The sequence below is a fragment of the Cicer arietinum genome, chromosome 1 (assembly GCF_000331145.2).
Source record: "Cicer arietinum cultivar CDC Frontier isolate Library 1 chromosome 1, Cicar.CDCFrontier_v2.0, whole genome shotgun sequence".
Lineage (NCBI taxonomy): Eukaryota > Viridiplantae > Streptophyta > Magnoliopsida > Fabales > Fabaceae > Cicer > Cicer arietinum.
This window is the reverse complement of record NC_021160.2, coordinates 49054031-49074728: the sequence shown is the minus strand read 5'-3', so window position 1 is coordinate 49074728 and position 20698 is coordinate 49054031. Positions and strand designations below refer to the sequence as shown.

General features: G+C 30.1%; 1 protein-coding gene across 1 annotated transcript; it reads right to left on the bottom strand.

The window, feature by feature from the left end:
• Positions 1 to 1878: 1878 nt before the first annotated feature.
• Positions 1879 to 10790, bottom strand: LOC101499105 (putative zinc finger protein CONSTANS-LIKE 11). The gene is made up of 6 exons (XM_073366220.1): positions 10582 to 10790; positions 9078 to 9781; positions 7484 to 7705; positions 7104 to 7396; positions 6696 to 6876; positions 1879 to 6577 (listed from the first exon to the last, which is right to left on the bottom strand). Exons 2-5 carry the CDS (start codon positions 9654 to 9656, stop codon positions 6753 to 6755), a joined length of 1218 nt encoding a protein of 405 aa, XP_073222321.1. The 5' UTR covers positions 9657 to 9781; positions 10582 to 10790; the 3' UTR covers positions 1879 to 6577; positions 6696 to 6752.
• Between the last annotated feature and the right edge of the window lie 9908 nt (positions 10791 to 20698).

The window sequence follows — 20698 nt, the reverse complement described above, 5'->3', positions numbered from 1 at the left end:
TTCCTGCCAACATAAGCTGGAACAAAGGAAACTTTCCTAATAATAGCTCCTTCATAAAGTGTTCAAGAACTCATAACAATATTACTTCCATCTTTCTTTAACTTTCATGTTTTCTCTTTAGATTTTTTGGTTTTAGCCTTCCAATTTCTAAGAAAAGTGAATCTTAATAATTTAGAATCCGTCTTAGAAATAAGTAAAATCTAATTAAAAATTGTTACAACGGTTATTTTATTTTTCTTGGTTGATAGAGAAATAACTCATTGAAAATATTTTTGGTATACATTGATGGAATTGTTGAGCATTGGAATTTGTTAAACTTTCTTCGATATCAAGTTTCAAAAAAAGTTGCCACTATAACTAAATTGAGTGGATGAAAGACATGTCCAATATCTTAAATTTCTTTAGCTTTTGGAAGATGTTGTTAATTCAGGATTGTTATTATATTCAAACCCAATTCCAATGAAGAGAAACAAATTTTGGAATCAGGTTTGTTATGGTTTTACTATGTTAGCAAATCTATGACAAAATAATGTATCTTACATATGTGTCATGGTACTTTTTGACATCTCATACTACAATTATTGACTATATCATATTAAATTATATATGCTTAATTCATATATACTTCATATCAACTTTAAAATAAGAGAATATTATATATATTATTGACAAACTTTACAACAATTCATTTGTGTAGAATATTAGAGGTTTCAGATAACAATTCATTATTGAGTTTTTTCTTTCTTTCAATATATCATAAAAAAATTGCTATTACAACTAGATTAAGTAGATGGAGGACAATATGTATGTTTTAGATTTCTTTAATTTTTGAAAGATGTAGTTAATTCAAATTGAATTTGTATTATTATTATTATTATTATAATCAAAATAAATTTCAAAGTAGAAAAACCATTTCTGACATGAATAGAGACTTATTTTTAGAGAATAAGAGTATCATTTTTTACAAAAACTTTTTAAAATAAAAATTAAAAGTGAATTTTTTTTAAAGAATAAAAAGGTGAGAATTTATTTATAAGAATTAAAAATAATTTTTTTTAAATTTTATAAGGATTCAAAAATAATTTATTCCTAAATTATATGCATAATTAAACTACTGAGTTGCTGCTTGCAAATGCAATTTTTAAGCCGTGTCTCTCAAGCATATGTAATCAAGTCGTCATTAAAATAAGATAATATTTATATTGCTAATAAATTTCATAATAATTCATTTGTATTGAATATTAGAAGTTTCACATAACAAATTATTAATTGGTTTTTTTCGTTCTCTTTTCCCCTTCTTGTCCCTCGTCTTTTTTATTTATTTATTTATTTTTATTTAGTTGATCGGTTTCTTACAAATGTGCAACATTACTAAATATAGAAAGCTAAATGAAAAGGAACAATAACAAGTACTCATACTGTCATACATTTGCAGTTTTGGTTCACTAGCATTTTTATATAAAACACGTTAGTATATTAGATTCGATAAAATTTAGCATTCTTATATATAAGATGACAAATAAAGATAAAGTTTTCAAAACATAAATCTTGTTGAAAAGATTTTATAGTTGGCATCTTGCTAAATTTAACACTAAAATGTCGAAACATTTTATTATGAATAAAAAATGTTTGTTTTCGTTGCTTCGAAATGAATTACATAAGATGTATTTATACACTTACGACTAACGTGACATACATTAAATATCCAGAATAACATAAAATAACTAATGTAAATTTAAATTAACACGTAAGTATAATAACAATATCAATTATCTATGTCTCTCTTCATCTACTAATTGTGTCAGATTTGTAGCTAGATACATCTTCTAATTGCATTTGCAATGCTAAGTAAAGCTAACTTTCATTCTAAGAACTCATAACAATGTGACTTGATATTAGCACACTCATAAAGTGTTCAAGAACTAATAAAATAATTTCTGTATTTCTTTAACTTCAACCGTTTCTATTTAGATGATTTTTTGTGAGGAGTATATTTAATTTTCTCTTATAGATTTAGTGAACACCATCTTATGGGATTAATATACTGTGGTTTTACTATCTTAGTATCTTAGCAAATATGTGATTAAATATCCTTACAACTTAGTTCAATTAACAAATTTAGTTCAATTAACAAATGTCTATATTGTTAAGTTGGATATTATGTTTTGGATTATCAATATTATTAAATTAAATATCATGTTGTAAGTTTGAGCTCAGATGAAAGTTAAATAAACATGGAAGTAATATTCTTATGGAGGCAATATTGTTAAATCCTTGAAAAGTATTAGCAAAAACGATAATAATAAAAGTCCTAACCCATTACACTTATAAGATTCTAAAAGGTAAGAAGGGATAATGTCTTACCATACAAAGTCATTATGTTGAAGAGCTAGGGAAACAATCTTGTCGGCACAATAATTGTTTTCTCTAAATATATGAGAAATAATAAAGTGTATATTTTAGTTATTTTAAAACAGTTCAGCCACTTATTTCATAACCTCCAAATAACAATCTCGAGATTTTTAAAAGCAAGAGTCAACAGTTTAGAGTGTGTTTCCAACCAAATAGATATTCACCCCTTTTTAAAAGCCATCTCAATTGCATACATAACTCCAATAAATTCAACATGAAAAATAGGTGATGTGTAAGTTTTGAGCAAAACAATTCACAACAATAACATTGTTATTTCTAAATGACAAACAGTTGGTCAATGAAAACCTTTTGCTATGTCATGTATATTGCATTTCATCCAAGAAATGATAGGAGTGCCCAATAACCTCCTTAATACAAGGAGCGTAGCTTTTAGGATCACAAATTCATGAATGAAAGAAAAAGAGGTACTAGTAGAGAGATTTCCGACAAGAGAAGTATTGGAGTTTACAATATAAGAGGTTGGGTTTCGAGAAATCAATTTGTTATTAAACCTTGTTTTATTTCTGCAAAACCAGATCATATCAATTAAGTTGACAATAGTATCGATAACTACAGTCTTACATTGGGGAGATCAAAGTCTTCTACTAATGCTAAAAACATTATAAATAAATGAAGTGTCAATAGCAAAACTAATAATAAATGTGAGCCAAGTCCAAAGATGCTTTGCAAAGTCACAATCCAAGAAAAGGTGTTGACTAGTCTCCATTGTTTTGTCGCACAAGTTGCACTGAAAAACAATGTTGCAACCTCTAACACACAAATTCTCATTTGTAGGAACTTTTTTTAGTGAAAGAGGCGCCAAATCAACATCTCGATGGCTGAATAGAGGGGTTCCAGATCAACTTAGCCCAATAAACCTCAACAAGGGAAGAATTTTGAAAGAGACAAGCATCTCGAAAACAAAGTTCCTCATTATTGATGTGCTTCCAAACTAACTTATCGTTTGTCCTAAAATTAGGAACATGAGCATCCTACAAAAAATCAACAATATTAGGACAATTCAAATGAATAGAGTGAGGAATATACCATTTGTTATTTCTGATGAAGTCCTTCGCTATGGCCTAAATTAAGTGAAGTTTTTCCTCATGAATATTGAAACTTTCAACCATAGGGAAGCTAAGTCGTCGATCCTTCTAGAAATTAATCTTGTCACCTTGCTCAAGCAACCACTAACAATTCTCTTTGGTTATGCGAACCTTATGCTTGATAAGATATGGGACCACTCAATCTCATAACTCTTGATTTGAGAAGAGAAGTCCATTCACAATTAGAAGTATTCATATTCCAACATAGCTTGAGGATGATTGCCTCATTAATATCTCGCAAAGATCTAATACCAAGGCATCCTTCCTTAATAGGAGTGCAAACTTTGTGTCAAGCCATGATGTAAACAAAATTTCTTATCCATTTATCGATAGTATTGATTAAAGATACAGACCAAGAGTAGATAAGAAAGTTGTATATCATCATATCATGAACAACACTTTTCACAAGTTGCACTCTATATGCAATGGACAATAAAGAAGCCTTCGAAGCAGAAAATTTAGATTTAATTCTATCAGCAATGTGCATGAAGTGAATAGCCTTAGGCTTACCTTTGAAAATAGGAATATCAAAATCTATAAAAGGAATCTCCCCAAAATTAAAACCTAATAAATCAACAATTATAGCTTTTCTTCGAGGAGGGATAGAACCAACATAAATAGTAGATTTTATCTAGTTGATAATTTGGCCATAAAAATTACGATAATCCAAAACAAAATTTTTTAGAGCTTTCAAACTAGAGAGATTTTCCTCTACATAAAATCATCACATCATCAACATACAAAACGTGAGATGGAACTAAGGTTCCCCTTGTCCCAGCCACAAGTCAAAGCAAGCCATCATGAACTAGCATAGAAATATCGACTAAGGACCTCCTCCGCAATACAAAAAAGGAGATGGGAAAGAGGGTCACCTTAGAAGTAATTGTATAAATAGCCTGTGTCTTCTGCATCTGCTAACAAAGTCTAGTATGTTCCATAACTAAAGCTAGTTGCAACTACTAATTGCACCATATATGTTTGCTAAGTAAATCTTGTCTCATCGGTTGACTTTGTTCCTGGTCCTTATCAATTAACACATTTTCTCAGCTCAAATCCATTAGCTTCCATTCCCTGCAAAAAAAGCTTTGTTTATATACACTTATACTCATAGAAAATACATTAAATGACTAAAATAATTGAAAGGAACTAACCTTAAATTTAAAATTAGTCAACTGAATAGTATTTGTATCAATAACCAGAATTTGTCTGCATCTGCTAAGCTCGGTCTGTGTATTAACTAAAGCTAGTTTCATCTACTAAGACATTGTCTCAACTCAAATCCATTAGGCTTTATTCCTTGCCAAGATAAAGGAAACAAACCTCACCGTAAATTGAAATTAACTCATAACTAAATAGTAATCATTTGAAAAGTTTACGTTTTTCTGCATTTACTAACTACGTATGGTATTTCTATTAACTAAGCTAGTTGCATTTAATAACTGCACCATATATATTTGCCAAGTAAAGCTAGCTACATCTGGTTGTTATCAACTAACACATTTTCTCAATGCAAATTGTTATGGATCAAGTAGATGGACCGTATGAGGAGGAAGACTTGCACTATGGGAATGTGGTGCTTAGAAAGTCTCTGTCCTTATCTACTCAATTTTGTTATGATGAGTCATTAGTCTGTTAAGAAATGCATGTGCTAGAAGGAGGTACCAATGGAATACTTCTTATGAGTGGTACTATATATGTAATGATGAACATATTGAATAAAGCAGAGAAAAGTAAGCTCAGAAAAGTAGCTTAGCTTTGTAGTACTTTAGCCAAAATTTCATTTTAGTACTTAATCCATAACAAATCGGTGCTTTCACTGGAAAGAACTATTTCTCCTCAGTGGCACTAAATTGCGTATGTCCACGGCCTATCACCCACAAAGTGATGGTCAAACGGAAATTGTCACAAAAATTCTGCAGCAATATTTGAGGTCTTTCGTTCATGACAAGCCAAAACAATGGAGGCTCGTGCTTCATTGGGCGGAATGGCATTATAACATGTCTGTCAAAGGCAAACTGCTCAAAGCACAAGAGACGACGAAAACTTATGCTGATTAGCGGCGCACCCCTCATCAATTCAAAGTGGGAGACTGGATTTTTGTCAAACTCAGACCATATGACAGACTTCAGTAGTGAGTCGGCGTTGTCACAAGCTCTCCAAACGTTTTTATGGTTCTTTTAAGTTGTTGCAAGTTGCATGTTGTAGGATCTAGAAGTTTCTCTCTGCTCTTATCTACTCAATTCTGTTATAATGAGTCACTAGTTTGTTAAGAAATGCAAGTACTAGAAGGAGATATCAATGGAATATTCGTCATGAATAGTACTATATATGTAATGATGAAGATATTGAATAAAGCAAAGAAAAGTAAATTCAGAAAAGTAGCTTAGCTTTGTAATACTTTAGCCAAAATTCCATTTTTCAGTACTTAATCCATAACAAAAAATCTATTAGATTCTATTCCTTATAAAAAAAACTCAAAGTTTGCAATGTTTTAGTAATTATGCCACCAACCTAGACCAATATTTTTCTATTTGAAGATTAAAGTCACATGTCACAAGTTTCCAGTGTCAACAATCTGAATTGATGCTATAAACTTGTCACATGGACCACAATTTGACCATATAACTTACTTTTAATGCCAAACAATACACAACACTCAAGGAAACAAACATCAATCAAAATTTCAAATTTCAAACAAGTTCCCTCTAAAGAAATGAATCCAAAGTTTGTACAATTAAGATTAAAATGTTACCACTCCCGAAGGAAAAATGGTGTATTCCAACAAAGGATATTATTGAGTCAGTATCTTTGAGTCAGTAACTTTTGCAAAAGAGTGTTGTTGCTTGCCAAACACTAGTTTCCCTTTTATTCCTCATTAGCCTGTGTGTTGTGTGTTAGTAACACACAGGCTAAGACAGTAACACATTCTAACCTGTTAAACTTCATCGTGGATCGGGACAGTCGATCGATCGCCGTGCACATCCCTCAACAAGCAAGAAATAGTATGTAGGTCCGCAATACTAACTTGCTGAATGCTCTGACATATCGGTATCAACCACCTGAGTAGTCAAGTTTTTAGTAATTGTCTAAATGTATTAAAATTTTGATTCCTTTTACATAAGATAAAGCAAAAAGTTTTGTTGTTTAAGAATAGATAACAAAACATTATATTCTCACAATGTCCAGGGACAACCTTCCTTTGCAAGGAAAAGATTGTGATTGTGGATGATATGTTTAGCTGTCGCTCAAAAGAGGATCATAATCATATGCTTCGCCGGCTTTAACAAATCTACCTTTCACACGTTTTCTTGTATCAGCCCTTGCTTTGCGAGATGCATATCTTATTTGCTTATCAAATCTTCAAAAAAACAAACCACAAAATTGATCAGAATTTGGTCTATTTTGCATATGTCTCCCTATAGTAGAGTGACTGTTGTAGTTTTTCGATAATTTACTAGTTTACCACATACTACGTTTGAACGACTATCCACAAGTTCTCTCTTTAATTCAAAATTGACTTCACAACTGTTTAAACTTTCCAATTGAACCTCCAAAAGGTTAAAATACACTGTTAAAAGCACTTACGTTCTAGTTTTCTTTTTCTCCATGTATCTCATTATGGCTTTCTCCCTTGCTAGTGGACATTTACCTTCCAAATTTGATTCCCAAGGAGGTAATCCTCCATCATGAAATTCTTTAGGCATGTTTTCACCACTAATCATAGTAGGTAATTGAATGGATATGTCTGAATGAATTTGACTCTGAGGAAATCCAAGACTCATGCCTTGGTTGCAACTAGGAGTCATAAGTGCACAATTTGCATTACTAGCCCCTGATGATTGATAATCTACATAATCTTGTTGAACTGATGATGAAGCCTAACAAAAAAATTTACATAAGTAACACTTTTTTGAGATTAAGAGACTGAGAATGATAAGATAAAAATGTGTTATATAACTGGTAACCTCGACTGCAGTCTCAATTATATGACTGCTACATTTTGTGTTATTTTCCATTAATAGACAATCTATTCCTCCATCTTCTTGGTTGTATTTTGTGGAAGTTTGAGAGCAATCCAAAATTTCATTCACAGTTTCAAAATTTAATTGAATATCATCTACATTGAGACCTTCATAGAGACTAGTCCCTTCATGAATTGCTTCATCCTTGTTGATATCAGGGCATATCTAAGAATAAGAAGAAGAAAAAAAAAAGTTGTATAAGCTTTTGTTCAGAAGAAGAATAAAGTAACTTTATGAGTATTGATCAAATATATGCAAAGAGCTTACTGCTTCTAATTTACCAATTTTGTTATTATTGTAGTTTTTTTCACCCTTTGAAAAATTGTTTTTGTGAAAAATTGTTGTGAGTGCTCTTCAATTTAGTTTGCAAGTACATAGAATCTCAAGAATTAGAGTAAAAATATATTTATTGAATTGAAAAATATTAGTAATACATCACATATATTTATACTAAATTACTAAACAACCAAATCTTATTAAACAGAAACAAATTTTGACACTCCCTCTTAAGCTGGTGAATAGGTGTTCTCTATTCCCAGCTTGAATACAATTCTTTCAAAGTTGCTATTGTTTAGTCCTTTAGTTAGAGACATTAGTTAGAAGATCTGCAAGGTTGTCATGAGAGGAGTTATATGGAGTGCAAATTAGGTCAAAAAGAAATCTCAAGTTGCTGCAATGAAGGCGGCAAAAAGGGCCACCATGGCTAATGTTTTAGGAAAATAGAAATCGCACTGAAGGCAGCAAAAAGGGCTACAATGAAGGTGGCTAAGTTGTCAGGAAAATAGAAACCGCAATGAAGGCGGAACCACAATGAAGGCAGCAAAAAGGACCACAATGAAGGTGGCTAAGTTTACCACCATAAAGGCGGTTAGGGTTCATGTAGAAGCAAGGCTCTCAAAGATCGAGAGCTCTGATACCATCTCAAGAATTAGAGTAAAATTATATTTATTAAATTTTAAATATATTGGCAATACATCAAATATATATATATATATATATATACTAGATTACTAAACAACCAAATTTTATTAGTACTCATATATAACTAAATCTCTATTAGTACTCGTATATAACTAAATCCCTACTAGTACTCTTATTCAACTGAATCCTTATACTTGAGAGATATTAAACAGAAACACATTTTGACATAGAATGATAGAAATTTTAAAATGAAGGAGAAATGAAAGACACTAATATGCAATCAAATGTGTGTTATCTTTAAGACTTAAAAACAAATATATGCTTTGATTTCAGGCTCACGGAATCAATCATACATTTACATATAATGAGAAGGGTTAAGAGAGTGATGGTTCCTCTTAAGCAAGATCTCAGGTTTGAGTCCTGTGAATGGTCGAGTCCTACGAAGGGAAACATTAAGCGTTGAAAAAGTTTTGCCCCCTTTATATGCGTCCACTAGACTCTACTCGGGTTGTTCCAAGGCTCTAGACCTAAAAAAAGCTTTTCAAACATACAAAACTATGCAGATATTCCAACCAAAACATTTATTAAAAAAATTTAGTAGAAACACAATCAATACCTTTGATGGTTGTTTTGACTCTTGATTAAAAAAAAATGTTTGATCTTTACAAAATGCTGTGCAATTTGAAATAGGAAATTTCTCAAGCCAAGGTACACATGGCTCTTCTTCATCCAACTTGGCCTTTCCCAAACCAATGAAGCAAATCTTGTCATGTTGTTGCTCCAAATGTTGGTCAATGTTGCTATCAATTTTAGGCAAGGTATTAGTACTAGGTAATTCCCAAGAAGCAGCACTGTCCGATGAATTGGCAACGACGAAATGAGGCCAAATCCTAGATAAGTCTGCCAAAGAGGGACAACCAGTGAAGAAAGTGAGTACCACATGCTTATGTCCCAATAGAAAACAGTCATTTGAATTCCAATCACAATCTTGACAGAGAGATAGTTTATGATCAACACAGCGTACAATTGCCGAGCCGAATAAGCACTTATCACATAGGAGCGATCGGGGATGCTTGAGAGACAAAGAATTTGCAGAGTGTACAATGCCATCGCAACGCAAACAAAGTCGAGCGCAATCTGGCTTGCAGTAAATCATAGCTCTTACAATCCCACAAAACTGACATTGAGCTTCCATATATAAATATCAATGATATTATCATGCTATTACTAAACTAAACTCTAACAGTGCTACCTGATGGATGGAACTCTTCAGCTTCTGTTGACTCTAATACTCCAACATCGACACCCTTGCTCCTTAACCTTTGTCATGTCAAATAATAACAACCATAAAATCAAAGCATCATATGACAAAAATATAAGTAACACCTTCATTTCATCTGTAAAACAAAATGAGTTTAATGAGTATGCACTTACACTATCACCTATTCATAAAAAGAAAAATTACATATCAATTCATAGAGTAATTCATAAAAAATAAGCTTAACATGCATACTGAACACTTTACAAGGAGGTCTAGCGTCAACTCTCATCTCCTTAACTGATTAACCAATATATTCTGCTCATTCACTAATAACATGTTGAATAATTTTTTTTAAATCAATCGTTGGATTGAAAACTACTATAATATATATCAAAACTATAAATTTGAACATTAATCCATAATGATTTCTCATATCGTCAAGATTAACATTATATACAATTATATCTATGTTAATCTTTATTCATCCAGATAGCATATGAAATAATTATAGATTAATGTCAAAATTTTAAAATATGATCCACACAATGTTATTGAATGAGGTAACTTTTCGGGTATAATTTAATTTGTTCTTATGACAAATTAAGTTTTAAGGTGTATTCAAATTAGAGATCCATTTTATTCTTTTTGCACAACATTTAATGACGAGATCTTATAATATTAAGTAAAAACAAAACTATCTATATAATTTATAGGAGAGGGGCGTGGAACATCCCTATATATTTGAGAATAAAGTCATGGGAAAGTGCACTACACTTCTCATTATACGTAAATCTACAAAGTATACCAGACATAAACTCAAAACAAAATAAAAATAAAATTGGACAGGAAATATCCTTACCAAACCAAAAAAAGTTGAATCCCCCCGCCCTCAAAAAAGTTGCTGGAACAGGAAAGATAAATTCCATGAATGCATGAAAATAGAAGAAACAAAGGAAAATGAATATTAAGTAGTGAATTAATGCAACGTGACGAACTTGTTTGAAGATTGGAATGGTGGTGGATGCATGAAGTAGTAGCAAGAAAGGTTGAAGGTTGAGTGTGACATGGTGATATATAAATTACACTTGAGTGTGAGATATATCAATATGGTTATGAATTTATTGGATTTCCTTAGTTTGCTTGTTGGGGTGTCCTCTCATTTGACCAATCAAAATATATTAAATTATTAACATTAACAAAAAAAAGAAAAGTAAAATATATTAAATTATTGACGTGGAAACATTTGTGGTGGGAAAACTTCAACTAATGTAACAAATATAGGAGTTTTATTCGGACGCATTTTAGGTTTAATAATAATAATAATAATAATAATAATAATAATAATAATTTCTTTATTTTCATGATTTCGATGCTTAATTGTTTTAAAGGGTGAAGCTTCTAATATAATTCCATATATAGAAGAAATCTGTTTTTCTCCCTACATTTTCTCAACTTAGTTGTTTTTGTAACGAATGAAGAGAAATCGGTTCCTCCGCCACCAATTTTTCAATGTTTTTTTTTAATTATTAAATTTATTTTATCATTTATAAAATTATTATTATTAGTGGTGCTATTTAGTAGGCACATATACAGAATTTGATCAATTAATAAAAACACATTCACTCACTGAGAAATAATTCAACACATTATTTTTCGTTAACATCTTTCTTAGTAATAAAATATACATTTTATTAATTTTATCAATAATTATTATTTTAATTAAATAATTAAGTTAAGTTTCATTAATTATTAATTTAATTAATTATTATTTTAATGAAATAATTAATTTAAGTTTTATTAATTATTTAATTAAGTAATTATTATTTTAATTAAATAATTAAGATAAGTTTAATTAATTATTAATTTAATTAATTATTATTTTAATGAAATAATTAATTTAAGTTTTATTAATTATTTAATTAAGTAATTATTATTTTAATTAAATAAATAAATACAATGTTAATTTTACATTTTATAATTATTAAAAAAAATTAATGAAATGGAGTCCATAAAATAACAATATTTGGAGGATTGGGGGATTACGCTGACGTCATCGTAGCAGATTACGTTGACGTCATGGTACACGTCAACACTATTCTATCCAAAATCGAAACCAGCCAATCAGTGGATGATTTGGGGATTACGCTGACGTCTTCGTAGTAGATTACGCTGACGTCATGGTACACGTCAACACTATCATATCCAAAATCGAAACCAGCCTATCAGTGGAGGATTGGGGGATTATGCTGACGTCATTGCAATGTTATCCAACATAATATAAATATGTAATGTCACTCACTTATTCAATACACTAACAAATATCATTCTAAACACTTGCTCATACACATCTTTTACTTACACTGGCTCAATCAAAGTTTTTTGTCCTAATATATTACAATGGACATGTTGAGAGGACAAACATAGAAGGTGTTGTCTTTGCATGCGCAAATACATCTTGGTAAAAGTGGAAAAAAAATATCAAACTTGATGGACTTATTAAATGTATCCAAACAAAGATTCAACCAGACAACTCACAGTGGGTGGTCGATGTTATTTACCGATACCCTATAACTCTTGCGCCAAAACATGTTCGATATGAATCGTTAAATCTTATAGGAGATGATGACGTGCATATGATGTTTGACATGTTCATAGCAAGTAAATGTCTTGGTATTTTAACAATTGAAGTTTATGCACCGTTAGTAGATGATCCTAGAGACGACACACAAGTAAGTTTACCTTCTTCATATCTCAACTCCATTCCATCTTCATACTCTTTTATTGAAACACAAATCCACCATCAGTCTATACCCTCGTCGTCACATCACCCATCAACATCCACCCATGATATTGACCTTAACACACCGTACGATGGTCCTATTAGTGTTGTGGTTGGTGTCCACAATGAAGAAGTCGATGATTTTAGTGAGAATGAGGATGACATTCTTGCTGAAATTGATCCATCTACTACAAATTTTTTCTCTAACCCTCCCTCACATTTTTGCAACGTTACCTCCGACAACATGAATTGCGTTGACAATGAATTTGTCAACTCTATGTCCAAAAACCAACCTTACCTTGTTCCAGATCCTGACAATCTTCAAGTGGGGATGATATTTCCCACAAAAGTTGTGGCAATGCAGTGTGTCAAAGAATATAATATGCACAATTCTATGAGCTTCGTCGTTGCACATTCTAATAGCACTAGATGGATTGTCCGTTGTAAAAATAAAAATTGTATGTGGAGGTGTAGAATCTTGAATGAAAAGAAATCAAACATCTGGATGATCACAAAACTAGAAGGGCCACACATATGCTCATCAACAATGGTTTCACAAGATCACCAACAACTCTCTTCGGCTGTTATTTGTGAAAGCATCTTACAAATGATAACAGCGGATCTCACAATATCAGTTTCAGTATTGATTGCACATATACAATCTCGGTACACATATACCACTACTTATAGAACGACATGGATTGCAAAACAAAAGGCCATTGAGAGAATATACGGCAATTGGGAGGAATCTATAAAGAGCTTCTAATGTGGATTCTTGCTTTCAAACATTATCTTTCAGGCACTGTTACCGATATTGAAGTGGGACCCTTTATTGAGGATGGCCATCAAGTTTCTAGCAAAGCTGTCTTTCATCGCCTCTTTTGGAGTTTCCAACCATGTATCAAAGGGTTTGATCATTGTAAACCAGTTGTTTCAGTTGACGGAACATGGTTATATGGGAAGTATCGTGAGACCTTACTAATAGCAATTGCTCAAGATGGGGATGATCATACCATTCCTATAGCATACACCATTGTTGAGGGTGAAACATCAGATGCTTGGTTTTTCTTCCTCAGTCGTCTACGAATGTTTGTCACACCTCAGCCAACCTCTGCTTAATTTCAGATATGCATGGGTCGATTAAAAGTGTTGTTAGACGTGTAAACAACAATTGGCATCATGTCTTTTGCGTTCGACATATATCACAAAACTTTATGAGGACCTTCAAAAATGGGCTAATGAAAAATATTGTAACCAACATGAGTTAGTATTTTTTTTATATATATATCTCACACATTTGTTTTTCTTTATATTTTTGTTTTCAAGTTGTCTATAACAACATCAACTTTTTCTCCTTCAGGATACGCTATGACTCAACCAGGCATCGCATACTTTAGAAGAAAAATCAGTGATTGAAGTCAAGATGCAGTGAAATGGCTCGACGATATTCCAAAGGAACAATGGCTTCAAGCATATGATGAAGGTAGACGTTGGGGACACATGACAACTAACCTTTCTAAGCACATGAACAATGTATTAAAGGGACACACAATCTTCCAATCAGTTCTTTGGTGCAAGCAACATACTATAGGGTGACTGCAAAATTTGAAGAAAGAGGGACATAGACCCAAGCAATGATGACATCAGATTTGATTTACTCAAATACAATCATTCAAAATCTTAACAAGGAACGAGCAATGTCAAATTCCCATGAAGTTGTTATTCACAATCGAGCCCATAATATATTTACAGTTAAGGAGTTGTGGTGGTGTGATTGTGGTGAATTTCAAGAATTACACTATCCATATTCACATGTTATTGCCACTTGTTCGTTTGTTTATCGTGACTACATGATGTATGTGTCTTCTAAGTATACCTTGCAATGTATCTTTGACGTTTACAAGGAAGAGTTCCCAGCAATTCCTCTTCAATCATATTGGCCAGAATACAATGGAATAGAGTTGTGCCACAATCCAGCCATGAAAATAGATCCAAAAGGTCGTCCACAGTCTACTCGTATTCATACTGAAATGGATCAACGAGAGAAAAATACACATTCCAAGAGATGTGGTTTGTGTCGGAACGACGGACATAGCAAGAATAAATGTCTTTACCGTACTGATGCTCCTAATAGAAATGAGTTCATTGTAATAAAATTAATTACTTTGGTATTTGAATGTTTAATTATAATATTAAATTAAATATTGTTCTTTTATGGACTCCATTTCATTAAATTTTTTTAATAATTATAAAATGTAAACTTAACATTGTATTTATTTATTTAATTAAAATAATAATTACTTAATTAAATAATTAATAAAACTTAAATTAATTATTTCATTAAAATAAGAATTAATTAAATTAATAATTAATAAAACTTAAGTTAATTATTTAATTAAAATAATAATTATTGATTATTAAAATGTATATTTATTATTAAGTAAGATGTTAACAAAATATAATGTGTTGCATTATTTTTCAATGGGTGGGTGTGTCTTTATTAATTAATCAAATTCCCTATATATGTGCCTACTAAATAGCACCACTAGTAAAATTAAATTTATAAATGATAAAATAAATTTAATAATTAAAAAAAAAATGAAATCAGTGGGGAAGAACCAAATTCTCTTCATTCATTTAAAAAAAAAAATTAAGTTGAGAAAATATAGGGGGAGAAACCTAGTTCTCAATGTAAATTTAGAAAATGAAAAAAAGGATGGTAGTTTGAAATTTAATTAGGAATTAGTGGTAGTTTGGTATTTTTTTTTTTCATGCATAACAATAAAAAAGCATTCTCTTTTGTCTCAATAAGAAATTTAAGATTTTTTCTAAACCATTCTAAGAGTGTAGAGTCTTTTAATAATTATGGATTAAATTTGTTCTACCATTTAATTTTAGTAACTCTGAATACCCAATTAATATTAGAATCAGGAATTGATAATTCTTTTTTAAATGTCCACGAGGTAATCCATGAAATACCAAAGCTTGCATGAAACATTAATATCTTCATATGATCCGGAAAATTAGTTTCTTTAATAAATTTCTGAAATGTCGATCCAGCAAATTCTGGGTAAATTTCTGGCAGGTCCCCATTCATTGAACCATTTAATAAACCATAATAGAAATTGTAACAAAATGTCTTTTTTAAACCAAATGAACCAGGAATGTTCAAAGGGTTCTTGTAATAGCAGGTTTGTCCATGCTTCCATATAATCATAATGAAAATATTCCTGAGGAAAAAATCTTCTGGAAAAATATTTTAATGATGAAGAGTGATCTTTCCAATCTGTTGGTGATAATAATAATTTTCTCTTTATCACTTTTGTCGTATGTATGAGTTACTTTTATTGAACCAGTATCAACTAAAACAAACTCATAGAATAATCTTGTTTTCTTCGGAGTGGCTGGTAGGTAATGAAATTCGTGAGGGTAATAATGAGAAACAATATGAAGTAATAATTTTCTTAATGAATATTCAGGTTCCACGAGAAAAATTATTTTCTTGTAATCATTTTCTATAAATGGACGATTTAAGTTACTAGGGGTGTGTAATAGGGTAATTTTTCTGGTTTTTGTGTTGGAGTATTTAATTAGGACGATGTGTTTAAGGCAAATTGTAATGGTGAGATCAATTGGGATTGGATTGTGGGTCTTATTGTTTTTGGTCGTAAGGAAGTTTTTGGGTAAAAGGATGGTAATGCCAATGGGGTTAATGGAGTAAACCTGATTTGGTTTGGTAATTGGGAGGAAGAAGAGGGAGTTTGTAATACTTGTTTTATAGTGGGTGTTTTGGTAATTTTTTCTTCTGTAATTAGGGGTCCATACTTATCTTTATGACTCATTGTGCTTTTCCAGTAAAAATTCTCTTGTAAGAAAATCTGGTAATGAGTTTTTCTCTCCTTTAATATGTTCTATTTCGAAATCAAAACAAGAACATAAAGATTGTCATTTGGCAAAAATATGTTTAGAAACCAAGTTTTTAACATCCTTTTTCAAAACATCTTTTGTTGCTTTACAATCAGTCTTTAATAAAAATTTCTTCGAAAATAAGTCATTTTGAAATTTTGTAATGCATAAAACAATTGTCAAAATCTTTTTTTTTAATAGTACTATATTTTAATTGGGTTGTGTTCCATATTCCAGAGTAATATCTCACTACTTGCTCTTTTTGGTTTTCTGGTAATTTTTGTTTTAACACTCCTTCATAACCTAACTCTGACGAGTCAGTCTCTACAATTAATAGGGCTTGAGGGTCTGGAATCCCTAAGCAAAGTAATTTTTTAATTATTCGTTTTAAGGTTTTGACACTATCGGTCATCGTCTCATCCCATTTGGGTGGATTTTTTCTTAATCTTTTAAATAAAGGTGAACATATAATCCTAAGATTGTGAATAAAGTCTGTTATATAATTTACACATCCTAAGAATCTTTGTAATTGAGTTTTGTCTTTTAATTCATTAGGAAAATTTTCTCCAAATTCTATTGATCTACTAATTGGTGTTATTGTTCCTTGATAAATGTTGAATCCTAAAAATCTAATATTATCCTGAAATAATTTCATTTTCTTGGCTGACGCCACTAATCCATTTTCTTTAATACTATTAAAGAATTTTTCTAGATGTTCAAAGTGTTGATTAATACCTTTTGAAAACACTAATATGTCATCTAAATATACAATAGTAAAATTTTGGTAATTATTAAAAATGTCATTCATAATATTTTGGAATTCACTGGGTGCATTCTTTAATCCGAAGGGCATAACATTCCATTCGTAATGTCCAAAGGGTACTACAAATGCTGTTTTTATATTTATCATTTTCTTCTATTTGTATTTAGTAATATCTTGATTTCATGTCAAATTTAGAGAATACAGATGAACTATGTAATCTACTTACTAAATCTTTTTTATTGGGTATTGGATATCTAATTCATTGTAATACTTTATTTAATGGTTTATAATTAATAACTAATCTGGGTGCTTCTCTTTATAATTCTGTTGAGTTCATTAAATAGAACCATGCACAATTCTAGGGAGACTTACTGGGTCTTATTAATCATTTATCTAAGTATTCTTGTATTTCTTTTTTACAATAATCTAGGTATTGTTGATTCATTTGTATTGGTTTTGCCTTAGTGGAAATGTTTCTCTCATTAAAACTAGATTCATAAGGAAGTGATACCACATGCTTCTTTCTTGTCTAGAAAGCATTGGGGTGATCTGCACATATTTCTTTTTCAAATATATCTTATAATTTTTTTATTTTATCTTGTATTTTATTTTGTAATTGTTCTTCTATTCTTTTATAATGAATATCTTTGTTTATCATTCCAATTTGTTTCTTCTTTTGAGAAATTAAATTAATGTTATTAAGACTTGATGTTGATGCTTCCTGTAACATATTTAATTCTTTAATTTTGGGCTTTTGAACAAATTCAAATTTAATTGTTTTTCCTGATGCTTTTGTAGTAAGACCTTCATGTGATAGGATTTCCTATAATTACACTTTCTCTAATGTCTTTTACTAATAAAAATGAAGTATGATAACAAATTCTGTCTTTACATACCTTTGCATCAGGTAATTTATAAGTAGCACCTAATCTAGAACCATTGGCTCCACTTAATCTTTTTAGGGTTTTTTTTGGTAATATTTAGTGGATATTAATCCTTCTTGGATACAATTAGAGTCTGCACCAGAATCAAATAATACAATAAACTCAAAATTTTTATTTTTAATAATTATAGTTATTGGACAGTACCGTTTGTGTATAATTAATTTATTTAACAAAAATAAATAAGGATCTTTTTCCTTTATATCATTATTATTACTACTACTTTCTAACTTATGTTGCTGTTTTAATATACTTTTCCTTTTAATTTTAAATACTTAACATCTAATTCTAAATCCTTTTGTTTTAATAATTGAATTTCCTGTTTTATAGAAGTAATTTCATTATGCAAGTCTTTAATAGTAATTGATTGGGTAATAGTGGGTTTAAATCTATTCATTATTTCTTTAAATTCTACTTTATGAACTATTTTCTTTTCTATTTGTTCTTTTTCTATAATTCATTGTATCTGAATCATAAATTTTTCCTTTTGATCTGAATCAGACATTTTTCTTAATATTTCTATAAGAGTACTAGCTTGATCTATAGTAATCATATTAATTCCCTTAATACAATCATTACAGTTACATAATCCTAGACCTAAACAATAATCTTCTTCTGAACTTTCTTTTAATTCTAACTTTTCTGATATATTATTAACATATTCTTCTCCATAAGATGATTCTTCCGAAGAACTAGAGGATTCATCGATCAACATAATTCCTTCTAAGATATTAATAAGACTTTCCTTTGATTCCTTTTGTATTTCTAATTTACTATTTCATTAATTTTTTTTGTTTTACTCTACAATTTTTTGCATAATGTCCTAGTCTTCCACATTTAAAACATTTAATTTCTTGTTTATTAAAGACTTTTTTTATTAGTTTTTTTAATTTTTTGTGTTTTCATTATTGGTTCCTTTCGGGTGTAATTATTATTATAATTTCTCTTTTTCTTATAATGTCTAATGTTTGTTTTGGATATCTTTTCTTTATGTTTTTACTGGGAGCTTTAATTGTCTCTATTCCGAATAATTCACAAAATGATCATAATTATTTTCTACTTTGCACTACTTCTTATCTAATTTTATTCTGTATTTTAAATTTTGTGCATATTCATATTCCGGTTCCTACTACGTAATTCGATATTTGTCCTAAGGTTAATGTTCCATAAGGAATTATTCCATTATATTTTGATTTAATATTCATTTTAACTTTCTCACTAAATAATTTAGATAATCATACTAAAAATCTCTCTTTTCAATAATCTACATTTTCATTTGGTCTCATATAATATTTTCACATAACTCTTTATAGATTATGTTTTGCTTTATTGAATTATGATATACTTATGTTTATCATGTTTTACATCATCTTCATTATGGTATCAGAGCCTCGTTATAGGACTCTGAGGTTGAATTATATTTCTTATATTTTAAATTTATATTTTAAAAAAATCTTAATCATCAAAACATTGGTCAGTTGTGGTTGATTCTGTTGGTAAGCCGTAAAGCCCAAGAGAGAGGTAGGTGTTCCCATAATAGATATATCAGTGGTCTCGTGAGAAGAGAAAGATTTTGAAACCTTAAGTTTAAATTATAGAAATATGGCTCAATTCCTTAGAACCTTGAGCGAACTAGGATCCAGAAGAAGAGATAAAACCATGATACCTTCTACTTCATTATCTATAGAAGAATTAGATAATAGAAATGGTCAAGACAATTATCAAAACAAAGAGTTACAAATAGCAGAAATAGAAAATAAATTACAAAACTAGAATATATCTGACATTAAATATAAAGAAATATATAAAACTAGTAAGTTTGACAAATTTAGATATCAAGAAATTAGTCATACATTAGAATCTTCCAAATCAATAGTTGAACATCATGAAACCATTAACTTATTAAATGAAGAAATAATCGATGATCATACCTAACAAGGATTTCATTATATTCACTTAGGATTAATACAAGTTGTTGTTAAACTATTACATAAGTTATGACTAAATACTCCTATATTATTAGTGTTACGTGATAATAGAATTAAAAGATTTAATGAATCCATTGTTGCTATATTAAAATCAAATCTAAACAATGGTCCTGTTTATTTTAATTGTTATCCAAATTACTCTATGAACTTAGAAAACAATTTTACTAAAAGGTTTTTAGTTATTAATATTCAATGTATCGATATATGTCCATATTTTGTCTATACTTTTGGTCTTTTATTTATTATTTTGTGTATGGATTAGAGCTACTACTATATGTCTCCATATAATTTTAAGTTCCAGAATCATACATAGAATCAAAAACAACATAAGTCAACTCAGGAGATGTGCAATGAATTACAAACCAATTATAGAAAATATGACATTATATCGAATAACCGTTTGTATTTTCAGTATTAACAAAATGTAATACTGAGTCATCATTTTTCTGAAGGTGAATGTAGATGTGGGGGTAGATGATAATATAGAACTTCTATAGAGATTTGTAGGTGGGGTGATGCTGGATTATAATATAAAATATATGGTTCGCTATGTAGGGGAGGCGATGAAGAAAGTTATGCGGTACATGGTTTTTTCGTGT